The sequence below is a fragment of the Alosa alosa genome, chromosome 21 (assembly GCF_017589495.1).
Source record: "Alosa alosa isolate M-15738 ecotype Scorff River chromosome 21, AALO_Geno_1.1, whole genome shotgun sequence".
Classification (NCBI taxonomy): Eukaryota; Metazoa; Chordata; class Actinopteri; order Clupeiformes; family Clupeidae; genus Alosa; species Alosa alosa.
The window spans coordinates 24995316-25010315 of NC_063209.1; the positions used below are offsets into that span (position 1 = coordinate 24995316).

Sequence of the window (15000 nt, forward strand, 5' to 3'; positions counted from 1 at the left end):
CTATAACCCTAGTTACATAAGTGTATGTTTGTATGTATGTAAAGTATGCTTTTTGGAGGCTTCTGTTGATGTGTCAGGCGACTCCAATTCAGCCTCTAATGAGGTGCACGCCTGTTATCCGTATCCCCTGCAGTGGCCAGTGATTTGTCTCACTCGTGGGGTTGTCTGGCCCATGATCCCTGGTCAGCCCTGCTGCTCCCCAGGAGGAGAAGGAGAGGGCAGGCGTGTGGCCAGCTCAGGGGGGAGGGCTTGGGGACGATGCTCCCTGAGAGCTGGGTAGGAGAGAGCACAAATAAGAGGGAATTTATGAAGGACATATTGAAAGAAAATATACAAAGATACAATACATTATTTTGTGAATGTTTATGCTTCTGTAATGTGTGTGTGTGTGTGTGTGTGTGTGTGTGTTGTGTTTATGAGCATGTGTTTGTGAGTTTGTGTGTACAGGTATGTATGTGTGTGAGAGAGCGTGTGTGTGTGCACATGTGTGTGCGCGCGTGCGTGTGCGCGCGCGCGTGCGTGTGTGTGTGTGTGTGTGTGTGTGTGTGTGTGTCTTCAAGGCAGGCATGGATTAGGAACACACGCAGCTGGATATAATGCATCACATGGCTCTGAGTGGAGGGAGTTTTGGCTGCTGTGAGATTCAGTCAATATCTGCCATCCGCTCTGGGCTTCTTCTTAATGTTTTTTTTCCACTTCCTCAAAAGGGGTATTCTATATTTGGGCCGTCCCGATGCTCTTCAAACACCCTGGCCCTGTTTTTCTCGACAACTGACACATTTAAACTTCACTCAGTCATCCAAAAAGTATTGGGAGCAACTGAAGTTTGTTGAAGTTTTTCCTCCCACACACACACACACACACACACACACACTCACACACTCTCATGTCCTTGTAAAAGTTACTCATGGTATTCAAGAACCCCAGGAAATGCCCTACAGCTGAGAGGTGATGGCCTTTGATCCACAGTAGACGGTGTAATTACAGAAATGAAAATGTTCAATGCATCAGAAGTACTGGCTTTTGTCATGAGAATCAAAAAGTAAAACAACAGCACAAAAAAACAGACAATGGCTATTGCTTGACACCTATTTGCCAAAACCACAATCCTCTTCTTTGATGTGAAGCCGGAACTGAACAGCATGTGTGCATCTTTAGGAAAAAGACCAAGAAAAAAAAGACAAAAAATAAAACGTGGCCAATTTGGTTTATAAATGATGCTGAATCGTGGGTTAATTATCTTCTCGGTCTGACACAAATGTAATTACACAGATTAGCACAACAATACACACACCGTTTGGAGAAAAGAGACGGGAGGAGTGGAGAAAATGTTTCTTTTTCCCCTGCATATTTCGACAGGAGGGGTCCTCAATTATTTCCCTTTTCCTCCTCCACATCGCAGCTCTCATCTCTAATTACCTGGAGTTGCGGCGAGCTCTCTTACCCATACAGCCCATGAAATCGGAAGTCTGTTATGCTCTCTGAGTTATAGATATGTCTCCCATGTTTCTTTGGCTCCGCAGAGTTTTCCTGCTCGTGTGTATTCACTGCGGAGCGCTCTTTGTGATGTGTGGGGCCTGTGTGTGTGTGTGTGTGTGTGTGTGTGTGTGTGTACAGTATGTATGTGGGGGCCTCTGTGTGTGTGTGTGTGTGTGTGTGTGTGTGTGTGTGTGGGGCCTGTGTGTGTGTGTGTGTGTGTGTGTGTGTGTGTTTGGCGGCGTGGCTGCAGAGTAGAGTGAGAGGACTGGTGAAGGATGCCTTTTCTTCCACATGGCATCTGGTGCTCTGTGGTGTGGTTGAGGCGGAGCTGCATATTGGATGTGAATGGCTGCACGCAGCGACAGGATGTTGAATGGGGGCCATTGACGAGGCTGTCTACCCGTTACGCTCTGTGGTGAGGTGCTCTCGGCCATTTCTCTCTTCCTCTCTTTTTTCTCTGTCACCCTCTTTTTTCCTCTCTCTCTCTCTCTCTCTCTCGTCCCCATCTCTCTCTTTCTCTCCACTCTTTCTTTCCTTCTCTCTCTCCATCTCTCTTTTTCTCTGTCACCCTCTTCTTCCCTCTCTCTGTCACTCTCTCTTTCCCATCTCTCTCTCTCCCTCTTTCTTTCTCTCTGTCACTCTCTCTCTTTACCATCTGTTCCTCTTCTCCATCTCTTTTCCTCTCTCCGTAATTGTGTATAGCTGTCAGAGGTTCCCATTGCCAGTATATCACTCGCCCTCTTCATCATTATCTCCAGCTCGGCATGAAGGCATCTCTCTCTCTCTCTCTCTCTCTCTCTCTTACACAAACACAAACAGACATACACACACACACACACACACACACACACACACACACACACACACAGTGTACACATATACACACCCCCATGTACAGTGTCCAAATGGTCCCTATCATCACCACATAATGTGTTTGACCGCACCACACTGAACTTGCCCCCACTTTCAGCAAATCATCATCATCATGATGAGTGTTAGTGGAGTGGATTGGGTAACCCCCTCTTGTTCTCTCTTCCTTTATCTTTGTCTCTCTCTCTCTCTCTCTCTCTTGCACCTCTTTCCTTCTCTCTCTCCTCCCTCTTTCCCTCTCTCTGTCTCTCTTTCTCTCTCCTTCCTCTTGCCTCTCTCTCTCTCCCTCTCTCTCCTCTCCTCTCTCTCCCTCTCTACCCTCTCTCTCCCTCTCTCTCCTCTCTCTCCCTCTTTCCCTCTCTCTCTCTCCCTCTCTCTCCTCTCCTCTCTCTCTCCCTCTCTATCCTCTCTCTCTCTCCCTCTCTCTCCTCTCTCTACTCCCTCTTTCCCTCTCTCTGCCTCTCTTTCCCTCTCTCCATCCCTTCCCTCACCCATTCTGACTCAGGATGTTCAAGGCTGCTAATAAAGGCCAGACTGACCAGCTGGATATCTTTCCCCATTTCCTCTACTCTCCGAGAGATGTCACCAGCAGTGGCCCTGCCTCTCTCCCACGTCCAGCTCCTGACCCCCCAGCTCTTTGAACACCTGAACCCACTGAACGGTGCATTACCTGTCCGACTGTCACCGCTCCACTCCCAGCCAGCCAACGTGTTTCTTTTTCATTCATTTCCCCTCCTTCATTTTTTACATTGCCTCTTTTTTCACATTTAAGTCCAACCACACACACACACACACACACACACACACACACACACACACACACGTGCGGGGGTGTACCTCGAGGCGATCCAGGAGAGTAAACCAAGAGACGCTCGTTTACGCGCCTTCCCCAACGCACTCAGCCTCTCCCTCCTGCCGGACCGAACTCCCCAGAGCGAAAAACTGCAGACGCTGAGCCCCCTATACACCACACACACACACACACACACACACCCTCCCTTCTCCTCTCTCCCCTCACACACACTTCTGCAGAAGCAATGGAACTGAGCTTTGAAGTCCTAGTTCATCCCGGGCCCAACAGCGTCTAATTATGCTCCGCAGTCGATGCCTTATCGGAGCCAGTTTTCCTTCTGGGTCTGCCTGCTGCTGCATCTCCCCCCGTTGCCAGTGCATTAATGAACTGCAGAGAATAGAGAGGGTCACTATTTCCTAAACTAGGACTAAAGGTGAAAGGAAAGCGATTAAGAGTAGCGGCAACAAGGCACACCGTTTGTTTCTGGAGCTTTGATCACTCTCCTGAATGCTTGCACAAACACACACGCACGCACGCACGCACGCACGCACACACACACACACGCACACATACAGTACAGGCACACACACACACACACGCACACACACACACACACATAAAGGCACACACACACACACACACGCACACATACACACACACGCACGCACACACGCACACGCACGCACACACGCACACACACATACAGTACAGGCACACACACACACGCACACACACACACACACATACAGGCACACACACACACACACACACACACACACACACACGCATACACACACACACACACACACGCACACACATACACGACACACACACACACACGCACACACCACACCCACACACACACACACACACACAGCACTCCACACACACACGCACGCACACACACACACACACACACACACACACACACACACCACACACACACACACGCACGCACGCACGCACACACACATGCACGCACACATACAGTACAGGCACACACGCACACACACACACACACATACAGGCACACACACACACACACACACACACGCACACATACAGGCACACACACACACACGCACGCACACACACACACACACACACACACACACACACACACACACACATACACATACACACACATACACACACACACTCAGCTACACACACAGACACATGCAGACACAAACGAGCGGAGGTTATGAGGAGGTAAATAGAGAGAGATCTCAGCGGGGTGCTTCCACTAACCCTGTGTAGGTGTGCTGAGAGCTAATGTTACGCTGCTTTCACAGATCGTGCCTCAAGAGATGGCGGACAACTGCTTCTGGATCAAAGTGAAGGAGGAGAAGTTTGAGAATCCAGACCTCCTGGCCCAGCTGTCCCTGAACTTCTCTTCCAAGACCAGAGGTAGGCAGCGGTGGTCCTTCCTTTTACAGGGCTCATTAGTCTCTCTCTCTCTCTCTCTCTTTCTCTTTCTGTGTCACTCTGCACACACTCAGACACAGAGGGCCAGATGAACTAACACTTTTGCGCCCACTTCAGGCAGATTTGTTTCGCAATGTGCGTGTAAAATCATTGCGAGGTATGTACAAACAGGCCGCAAAACTGCTTGTTGCGGGAGCTGAAAGTGGCAGATTGCGTCATGTCATGTCATGCATATGCATTCATGGGAGGATCCAGGGGAAAGTGGGAGTTTAGCGTAAAAGATGGGAGGGGAAGAGTAAAGAGCCTAGTTATGTATTTCACAGTATGTACAAAGACTGCTCTTGAAAGCCGCGTCTATTCTGCTCTAAATACTTCCTACTTTGTAAAGCAGGTGTTAATCCAAATTGCAGTTCAATGCCTTTCAAAGACAACAGAATCGCTATTTAGAGCACCAGTTTTTGTGGTGACAGTATTTGTACTACCAAAAGCAACCTTAACTTTTGTTAGTCTTTCGAATGTCTTACTTTCACTTTCACGTCATTCACTTAAACTTTCCTACTTGCTAGATTCAACTGCACTTTTATGTAGGCGCTGCCATTCAGTTGTGGACGTTCGTAAATTGTGTTTATGGGCGGAGAAAGGCAGAGAAATGCACAGTTTACACTAAGGATTGAACGATTGATAAATACGACGCAAACTTGGGTCTGACAGCGTTCGCAATCTGCGGTGTGTCCATGACGCTGATAACGCTACGTTCGCAGATGTACGTACATCTGGCCCAGGGTTTCTCTCCATCTCTTCCTCTCTATCTCTCTCTTTATCTCTCTCCGCTTACAGGCACATACACACTCTCTCTCTCTCCGTCATATCCTGTCATTTACATGGACATAGACACACACACACACACACACACACACAGCATCCAATGCACACACACATTTACACACAGGCCCTCAAGTACAGCCCTTGCATTTTGTTTTGTCAAACTGTCCCTGTGTGGCAACAGCTTTCATCTCCCCAAACTGTAGGAAAGGATTTGTTTTCCTGAAATCTCAATTATCTTTTTTAGAAAACTGCCTTTCATCCAGCAATCCCTTTGCCAATTAGTTGGGTTAGTCGCACTAGAGTATTTTGTTTTAATGCACGCACAGCTGCTCTGAGTGATTGTGAGAGATGCTCTCTCCTCTCTCTCTCTCTCTCTCTCTCTGTGTGTGTGTGTGTGTGTGTGTGTGTGTGTGTGTCTCTGTCTGTGTGTGTGTGTGTCTGTGTGTCTGTCTCTGTGTGTGTGTGTGTGTGAGTAAGTGAGTGAGTGTGTGCTGAGGCAATGTTGATATTCAGTAATGACAGAGTGGGGAGTTTGAGAGAGTAGGGACCACCAGTACTGAGGGCACCACTAAGACTTCATTAATTAGAGAAAGGGGAAATCATAGTGATTGCCTTAATGCCAGATTGCAGAAGAAGAAACTTGCAAAAAGCACACTTCAGTTTGCCTGTCAGTGGCTGAGGGAAGAAAGTTCTTGTGCTGTTGCCAGTTGGCCAACCTCCCTCAACAGCTTTGCAAGGTTGAAGTATGCGACAACCTACTAAGTGAGCATCACACACTAGCATAGGTGTCTATTTTCTTTTACCCAGAATGCTCTGCAATTGGTATCCTTATGTGCACAGGGTTCCATGATTTCATGTCTGTCAGACAGAGTACATGAAAAGGCATTGTGTGGGTTTGGACATTTGAGTTCTCCGCAGACCTTATCATTTTCTCTCAGTCCCCGATGCCATCCTTTTAACTTCCAGACAGCATACCACTCACACAGGTTCAAGAATATAACACCAAAGTGCTTCCCTTTCAAAGAGCTCAAATGCACAGCGTTTTAGTCGAGGCACCTGGGAGTTACTGGGAGGACCTCATGCAGATAGGAATTAAAGAGAGGAAAAAAGGAGGGATGGAAAGGAAGTGATGAAAGAGTGAGTCAGAGTTCTGACGCAGCAGCTGATTGGTGCGAATGCACACACACACCTCTGTTTGGCTTCCTGCATCACCGCTGCTTTGAAGAGATGTCCAGAATAAGCACTAACTCATCTCTCACACATACTCTGAACCTCATGTGCAAGTCCCCTCCCAAAAACAATCTCTTACGCACGCACGCACGCACGCACACACACACACACCCACACATGCTCTGAACCTCACATGCAAGTCCCCTCCCACAAACAATCTCTTACGCACGCACACTCGCACACACGCACACACGCACACACACACCTCACTTCTCTATCTTCCAGTTGTGCCACTGTTTTCTGTCCATGTTCACATTAAAGGTGTACTTTGATTAGTTCTTCGGTACTCTAGGCCAACAAGCTTTCAGTTCAAAAACACAACACTAATTACTGTGAGCTGTCACATCTCTATGATCCTGTTATGGTATTGGTTCACCAGGGTCCTTTGTGGGGGTGTGGTCCTTTAATCCTGGTTACCAGCATCTGCTTCTCTCGTCGCTGAAACACCTAGGTCTCTTCCTGTTTTGTGCCTGCTCTCTGTCATCCAAGTGTTTCTCCTTCTATCTTCCCACACACGTGCACATGTACACATACTCACATACTCACATGCACTTTTTATTTTTATTTTGGTGTGATGCCATTTTAGAGACCCAAGCAGTGATGCTGTGGGAACCCTATTGTTTTTGTTTTTTATTATTATTCCCAATTTCCCACCTCGTAAAAGTGTTCCAGTGACATGAAACTTCACAACATGGTTCCCAATTTCTTCCAGTACTCAGACATCCAACACAAGTTTCTGCACCTATAGGGGGTGCTGTAATAGCCGAATGTGTGTTTTCGGTTCATATTTCAAGTACAGTGTGGATCAGACTCAAAATTCCTTCCCCATGTCAATCTATGAAGTATTTTGTAGCTTTGGCTCAATGGTGTTCGACTCTAAAAAATGTAAAATTTCCCCAACTTTTTCAAAGACAAAAAAAAAAAAAAAAAAAAAAAAAATGTCTGAGGCCATTTTCTTTCAATCTTTGTTCCAAATTGGCTGGACTGTCAAGTTGCCTTTAAATTCCTTCAATTTTCATTGTGTTTCTTTTTGAGTGAGCCCATGCCATTGCCAAGTAGCCTACTTTAAAGCAATGTCACAAGCTCTTGTTGAAATCTAGAAAATAACAGCACCCACGCAAAAGGCTATGAAACAACACCAACAGCCTAGTTTACACAAAAACTTGTTAATGTGCTAACTGGCATCTATTTGAAATGTTGTCAGCAAAGTTGTAATGTGAAAAGTTTGATTCACGGTATGTTCTGATAACTTCCAAGCTACATAATGACATTAATCTCTCATATGCATGAGACCCATACATCATCACAAGCACACGCTAAAAGTTTTCTTGTAAAAACATAAAGCCTATGGAACCATCACCTCACATTATGGATAATGAAGCTGCTCTGACGGGAGGTAGCGTAATTTTATGAGCATAGTTGCTGTTAAATAGTCGCTGGGCTGGAGATCGAAATACTTCAACACCGGCAAACATGCTTTTTAAGGGGGAAGACATAACATGTATTGAAGCTTTTGGGAACACCTTGGATAAACTTGAAAGCTGACTACATAGATTATTCTACTTGCAAGTTCCAAGGCAAGCCATTTTAACATTTAAAGATATGGCAAGCCATTTGCACTAGATAAACTTAAAAGCAGAGGAAAGATTGATTAGGCTACTTGCCATTGTGTGTGCATCCATGGTAAGCCGTTTTAACATTTAAAGTTATGGCAAGCTAATCTGCAATTAGAATTATGACTGGAAGTAACTACAGATATTGATAATAAACTAAATATATAGTTCAATTTCATGTTTGATTTTGTCTTATCAATCAAAAAAAGCAATTCATGCTTTCGACCATTGGTTTGGGCATTTTATTGTAAAAACAAAGAACCGGTTCAGGAACCACTTTGGCACCGACCCCGTTTTAAAAGTATTGATTTAGCACCGGTATAGGATAAAAAACAAACTATACCCAACCATATCCATTAGCTCCATCCTTTCCACTCGAACCTCCCCTCCCTGCTTCTTCACCTTTCCTTCCCAACCTCTAGAGTTGTTTATTCTTCTCCAGCGTTTCATTACTTGCTCTCTCCTCGTTTATTATTCTGTTTTTATTCGGCGCTCGGGCCTTTTAAAAATAGACGCGCTCGGGCTTTGGCGCGGGAGCTGCGGAGGTGAGTGCTGAACCAGGAGCTGGAAGCGTCGGGGAGCACGGAGGGAAAGGCCCGCGGGGAGTCACCTCTGCTAGATTCCTATCAATTACGCCTGCAGCCAAGCCTCTGAATCAGCAATTACCCGCCCCGTTGTTGAAACGTGGCTTTTGCACGGTCATGAATGAAATATGGCTCTGTTAAATGTTTTATGTCAAGAAAAGCACAATTGCTGTGGTAAACTCTGAAGTAACAGAAGTTTTCTTTGAGATGAAAATGTGTGTGTGTGTGTGTGTGTGTGTGTGTGTGTGTGTGTGTGTGTGTGTGTGTGTGTGTTGCAGAGAATGTGTGTTTGTATTCAGCATCAGAGGAATGACATCTGCCTATACTCGGCCCAGCCTGTATTTCTTGACCACAGGCTGTAAAAATGCTCGCAGGTCACCTCGCGCGATGGCACCTCGGGTTCTGAGTCAGATGATGAGTCACCGTCCCTTTGGCACTTGCTTTTATTTAGTTGTCCTGGCTAACAGTGTCGGATGTTGGGATAGATGCTTTAGGGAGGGAAGAGGCATAGGCCATGGGGATATAAAATGTGTCTCCCACAGGGCTGGCTCAGGAAAAGGTGGGAAATGTCTTTGTTAGGTTGTCTGTCCCTGCCACTAACTATAAGGGCTTTCAGACAACGTGTAAGACCGGAGGTTCTGCGGATGTTAAACGGTTGGGCCGTACTGTATATCTGAACAACATAAACGGTCTGTTCTACTGCTCCCCTAGTATTTCCTCCTGACATTATGCAAACAAAGCGTAGAACATTCACACCTAGTGAGATGGCGTGTCGATGAAGTTTCTTTTGTGCGTTCATGTGACAGGGGCACTTAAATGCCATCGTCATGATGGAGTGGCATAGTGCTGTCTAGAAAATCTCCGACCTGGAAAGACAAAGACATCACAGAGCTACTGTCCATGAGGGTAGACAGAATTGTGATAGAACACGTGAAGGGAATGGCAAGAGACACATTGATGTAGCCTACAACCGCATCGCAAGGCCAAAGGAATTCAAAAGACCAAATCAAAATGAATGTGCTGAAAAGGCACCTTTTGACGACAATAAGAGTAAGAGTATTTAATAAATTGTTAGCCAACACAATCTGTTTTCTGTTCATTGATAGCCTTAACAAAGGTCCTCTGCAAAGCTCCACTGTAGCTGTTAACCTTTCAGAGTTCTGTCTCTGTCTCTGTGCCTCTGTCCGTGAGATGTCTCTGGGTATAATCTCACTATCTCCTCTTTGGCTCTGGAATTCTCTTCAAAAGTTTGCTTTGTCCACCTACGCAGTGCACACACACACCCACACTACCTGTCTTGTTCTCTGTTGAAATGGGAAACATGAATGGAGTGGTATCTCATTTAATCCCTGATTAGTTCCTGCAATTCCTGTCAGCTATTGGATATTTGCATTTCCAGACACATTTACTCCTCTAAATTACCAAGATGTCTTCATCATTTTGTAGTTGCCATATGTACATGTTGTAGACTATAAATAATAAAAGTGTGAAACCGTAGGCATGTATCCTCCTGATAATGTCAAACCTCAAAATAATATTTCCCTGAACCAATAGATAATATAGTCTTCCATTATCTCCTCTTGTTCACCATTTGAGTTGATTTTATTCTCCTCTCTCTCCTACCATCCTTGCTGTACAAGAGCGTAGCCTTCGCCAGACCTCTGACTACGGCCAGCGCATTCCTTCGTAATGGCAACTTAACCAGAGAAGGAAAATAATGATTATCAACAGGGGGTTTCTAGCTGTGCGCCTGGCCTCTAGAGATGATCGGATTCCTACTGCATTTCCAATTAGGCCTCCAGAATCACAGCAACATCCTACTACTCCCGCCAGCCAGTCAGCCATATTGACTGAGCCTTTGAGGAAATGAGATGTAACATTAGCCCATGTCCAGCAGTGCTCTGCTCATTTAGTCTCTGGTCTTCCCGGACCTGGGTGTAGGGATACCTTAGTTGCCTTAGTGACTCAATGCATTACTTGTTTTTCTCCTCCTCATTTTTGTTTTTAATGTTGCTTGTTTTTTTACCCTTTCACAATCGACCGCGCTCTTCCTGCCATTAGTGGGAGGGAATAGCTTGGACGACCTTTAGCTGAATGTGCTGGCCAGGCCTTAGCATGAGATTCTCCTGCTGATGACCTGGGCTCTCGCCTGTCACTCACCTTGCCACTATAGATCAGCTCGGCTTCAATGGGGGTGGGTCCCCTGCGGGTTCTACACGCACACACACACACACACACACACACACACACACACACACACACACACACACACAGACACAGTCTCTCTCTCTCGGTTGGTTTGCAAGGGCTTTGCAGGAAATGAGAGTGGTTCCCACTCTTTTATTGCGCTGTCTATTTGCACAGTCCGCTTCAAGTCTCCTCTGCATTCATTTCACTCCAATTCTGTTTTCCTTGTACCTTGTCATTGTTTGGCCTCTCTACCCCTCCTCCTCTCTGTAGCACTCTACTCTCTCATTCTCTCTCTCCCTCTCTTTTCTCTCTTTCTCTCTCGTTCACTCTCCCCACATGGTGGTATCAATCAATGGCTCAGCCCGTGTTCGGCTCGAGGATCAAATCAGATGCACTGGTAGATTGAGCGCGTAGCATGGCCTGCTGCATTTGAAAAGCAATTCTCTTGGCCAGCTTCTCTGTTCTGTTGAAATAAGATTGATGTTGGCAAACTTTTTGTCCCTCTTCTCCCCTCTTTCTCTCCTGCGACGAGACCGTTCCTCCTACTCCCTTTTGTCCTAATAGGTTTTCCTTTCAAGCGACCGACTACTAAACAGACAGTGGGCACATGCCATCTTGTAATGATGACATGGCCTCTTCCCTACTCCTCCTCTCTCTCCTGGTGTCTGTATGGTGGTTGTTCATGTATTTTTCTACCCCAAAGAAATTGCCATTCCCTTAGAGTTTAATTAACTCTGTTGGAAGACTCTCATTCTTGCTTTTTTTTGTTTTCTCACAAACAGTTGGTGGAGAAAAAATGAAAAGGAAAAAAAATAATAATAATCCCGGGCTTTTCTTTCTCACACACAAGTGTATATTGAATTGCCGGTATGAGCTCAACTAGCTGTATCTGTGTTCAGCAGCCTACCGCGGTCATGTCAGGGCTGTTGTTGGATGAGAGATAAAGGTTGAAGCAGGTTTTGAATACTGTTACCCCGTGCTTGTTGCTTACTCATATTCAATGCACATGAGTGAGACACATGAATATGTGAGACGTGGAGCGTCTCCCAATGCTGCCATATTGTTAAACAACCTCGTTGGTTCCCTGTTGCAGGTATTCCTTTATATGTGGAATTTCTTGTCCTTGTAATTTTGATCTGAATGTATTGCACTATTTTTCTATTTAAGCATTTATTTTCTATTTTCTATTTAAGCATTTATTATGTCATATAGGTTTAGTCAGATTTTTTTTAAAAAAAATTTTTTTCCCGCATGTCCAAATTTCCGTCAAGGATTCCCGGGACACTGAAAGACGAAAGACAAAACTTGGTGGGCATGTAACCCCACATGGATGGCATGGAACCATTATTTTTCGTTTTGATCTGTAACCCCCCCGCTGGACTGGACCCCCCGAAAGGAGGGTAGGGCAGACAGTTTTCTGTGAATATCTTGAAAACCGTAGGGTTTAGGAGGACCATTATTTTTTTTGTATGTTGATCTCAAGGGGCCATGTCAACCCATTCCATAACCACTCATTTCATGTATTGCGCCACCTAGTTAAACACAAAAAAGTAAAAATGAGGTGGTGTAATCGCAGGCATCTGTGACCTAACATAGTCAAAACTGCATGAAATTGAAAGTGTAGGATCATTATGACACCCTCCGAATGCATGCCAAGTTTTGTGAACTTTCGTTCATGGGGGCCTTACAATAAAATAATTTATGTGTACATTTAGTGACCGTACACCATCAAGGATTCCTGGGACACTGAAAGACCGGGGTACACGAAACACATGGTACACATGGATGGCATGGAACCATCGTTTTTTGTTTTGATCTGTAGCCCCCCCGCTGTACTGGACCCCCGAAAGGAGGGTAGGGCAGACACAGTTTTCTGTGAATATCTTGAGAACCGTAGGGCCTAGCATGACCAATTTTTTCCGTATGTTTGCCTCCAGGGGTCATGTTAACCCATTCCATGTGCACACATGTGCATAAACAGACACACACGCACACACATATATTCACAGTAGTCATACGTATGACACATACTCACACAGTAGACAAATGTACGCATGCATGCACATGCACAAACACACATCGCATAAACACACAAAGCAACACAGGCAACTCACACACACACACACACACACACACACTCACACACACACACACACACACACACACACACACACACACACACACACACACCCACACACATAAACATAAACATGTACACGCACACATGCACACAATTCAAGAATTTCTCAGAATTATGAACAGGCAAGATGGGGGTGGGGTTGTATAAAATTAATTTTACATGTGAAATCTATGAACTAATCATGTTTTGGTACTTGTCGTCTAACAGATACCAGTGAGAATTGAGTGTGGATAATGCAATTTAGTGAGACAGTTAGAATCATATAGGCCTTTCAGCGTGATTTATTTTTGTGGAAAAAATGTGCTGGACTGGGCGGCGGTCATATTTTGTACCGCTCTGCGGTACATCTAGTTGTCTTGTATGAACAACAACCAAAGCCATCTCAGGAAACACAGCAGAGAGCACGTTGCAGTTCTTGCGTACGTGTCAATCAGGCTTTTTTTCTTTTTCTTTTTCATACAATCATCTGTCAAGTCCACCCTCCCACTTTGTGTCGGTGGTGGCGGTGGAGACGGTTGCCTTCGATCGTTCTCCGGCTGCTATCTCTCCCTAATCTTCGGCCCTAATGCCTCCTGTTCCATCTCCAGGCAGATCCCCGCTGTCACCTCCATGTTCAATAGTGACAGGCTTTGACCCTCCATCACTGCCTTAAAGGTCAGCCCCTGAAAACAGAACCCCTCACACACACACACGTACACACATGCACACACACACACACACACACACACACACACACACACACACACACACTCCTCCCGTATGCTCGTGCCCATTGAGCTCCGGTCGCGGCTGCAAAGCCCCGGCAGCAAGCCCGGTAATGACCCCTGCCGGCTGCCCATAATGATGGCATCAGTGGGGGTTTAGTGGCTCCCCGGCTCTCTAATAACTCCTTAATAACTTGGTTAACACCGGGGCTGTGCTCTCTCTGATCAAAGCCCCCTCGGCTGTTAGCTGCCTCACATGATGCGTGTGTGTGTGTGTGCGTGTGTGTGTGTGTGGGTGGGTGTGTGACTCCACACACACACACACACTCCACCCTCATCCCTTCATGCCTCTTTCGACTTCCCACCTTCCCACTCGTTCGTTTGAGCAACACTTGCACTCAGATGGCCAAAGCCAACACACACACAGCACTGTGTGCGAACCCCACCCCCCATCGAAAAACAAAACCAAACCATCTTTTAACAGCATGGCAGGATCATGCTTTTAATCATGGATCATACCACGTGTGTAGTTCAGTGATTCTGTCACAGATTGGACTGGTTTTGATGTTTGAAAAATCACTAGAAATACCTGTTGCTGGGCTTAATGGATATTCTTCATGTACTGCCTGCTCAAGGATTCCAACACACTGATAAAAATAGAAAACTGACCTCTCAGAAACCTCTATTGTTCCATGCAATAGAGCCATTTGAATATAGCATAGAGGAGGACTGGAGGATCTGTCGTCTTCATGGCTTTGTTTAGGGGCCTTTTGTCTGTATCCTGTCTGTGTGTCTCTGCACAAGCATGCTGTTTGCTCTGTCTTCAATCCTGAGTCCTACACTAAACCAAACTCCAGGCGTTGTTTCATCATATTGGCAATAAATGATTGACTTGACTTGACTACAAAGTCCTATAGAATGAGTGGTGAGGTCTGGAAATTATATGTCAACCAAGCTGCTATTTTTAATTGTGTATAAGGAAGACAAGGTGGTAAAAACTGTCCAGACTGTGTTACTTCCACGGTTAGCCCAGCTTCACCAAAGTCCTTTTAGGCAAGTCACTCCACTCGGCGGCCATTTGACAACGCTTTTTGGGCACTCGTCGGGCATCCATTTCGGCAGAAATGCACGTGTGCAAGGCTTC

At 45.8% G+C, this 15000-nt stretch overlaps 1 protein-coding gene across 1 annotated transcript in view; it reads left to right on the forward strand.

The window, feature by feature from the left end:
• The window catches only part of diaph2 (diaphanous-related formin 2), a 417030-nt gene that overhangs the window by 160520 nt on the left and 241510 nt on the right, over positions 1–15000 (forward strand). The window contains exon 19 of the mRNA XM_048230740.1: positions 4438–4552. Coding sequence (XP_048086697.1) covers positions 4438–4552 — 115 coding nt within the window. The remainder of the gene's footprint in view (positions 1–4437; positions 4553–15000) is intronic.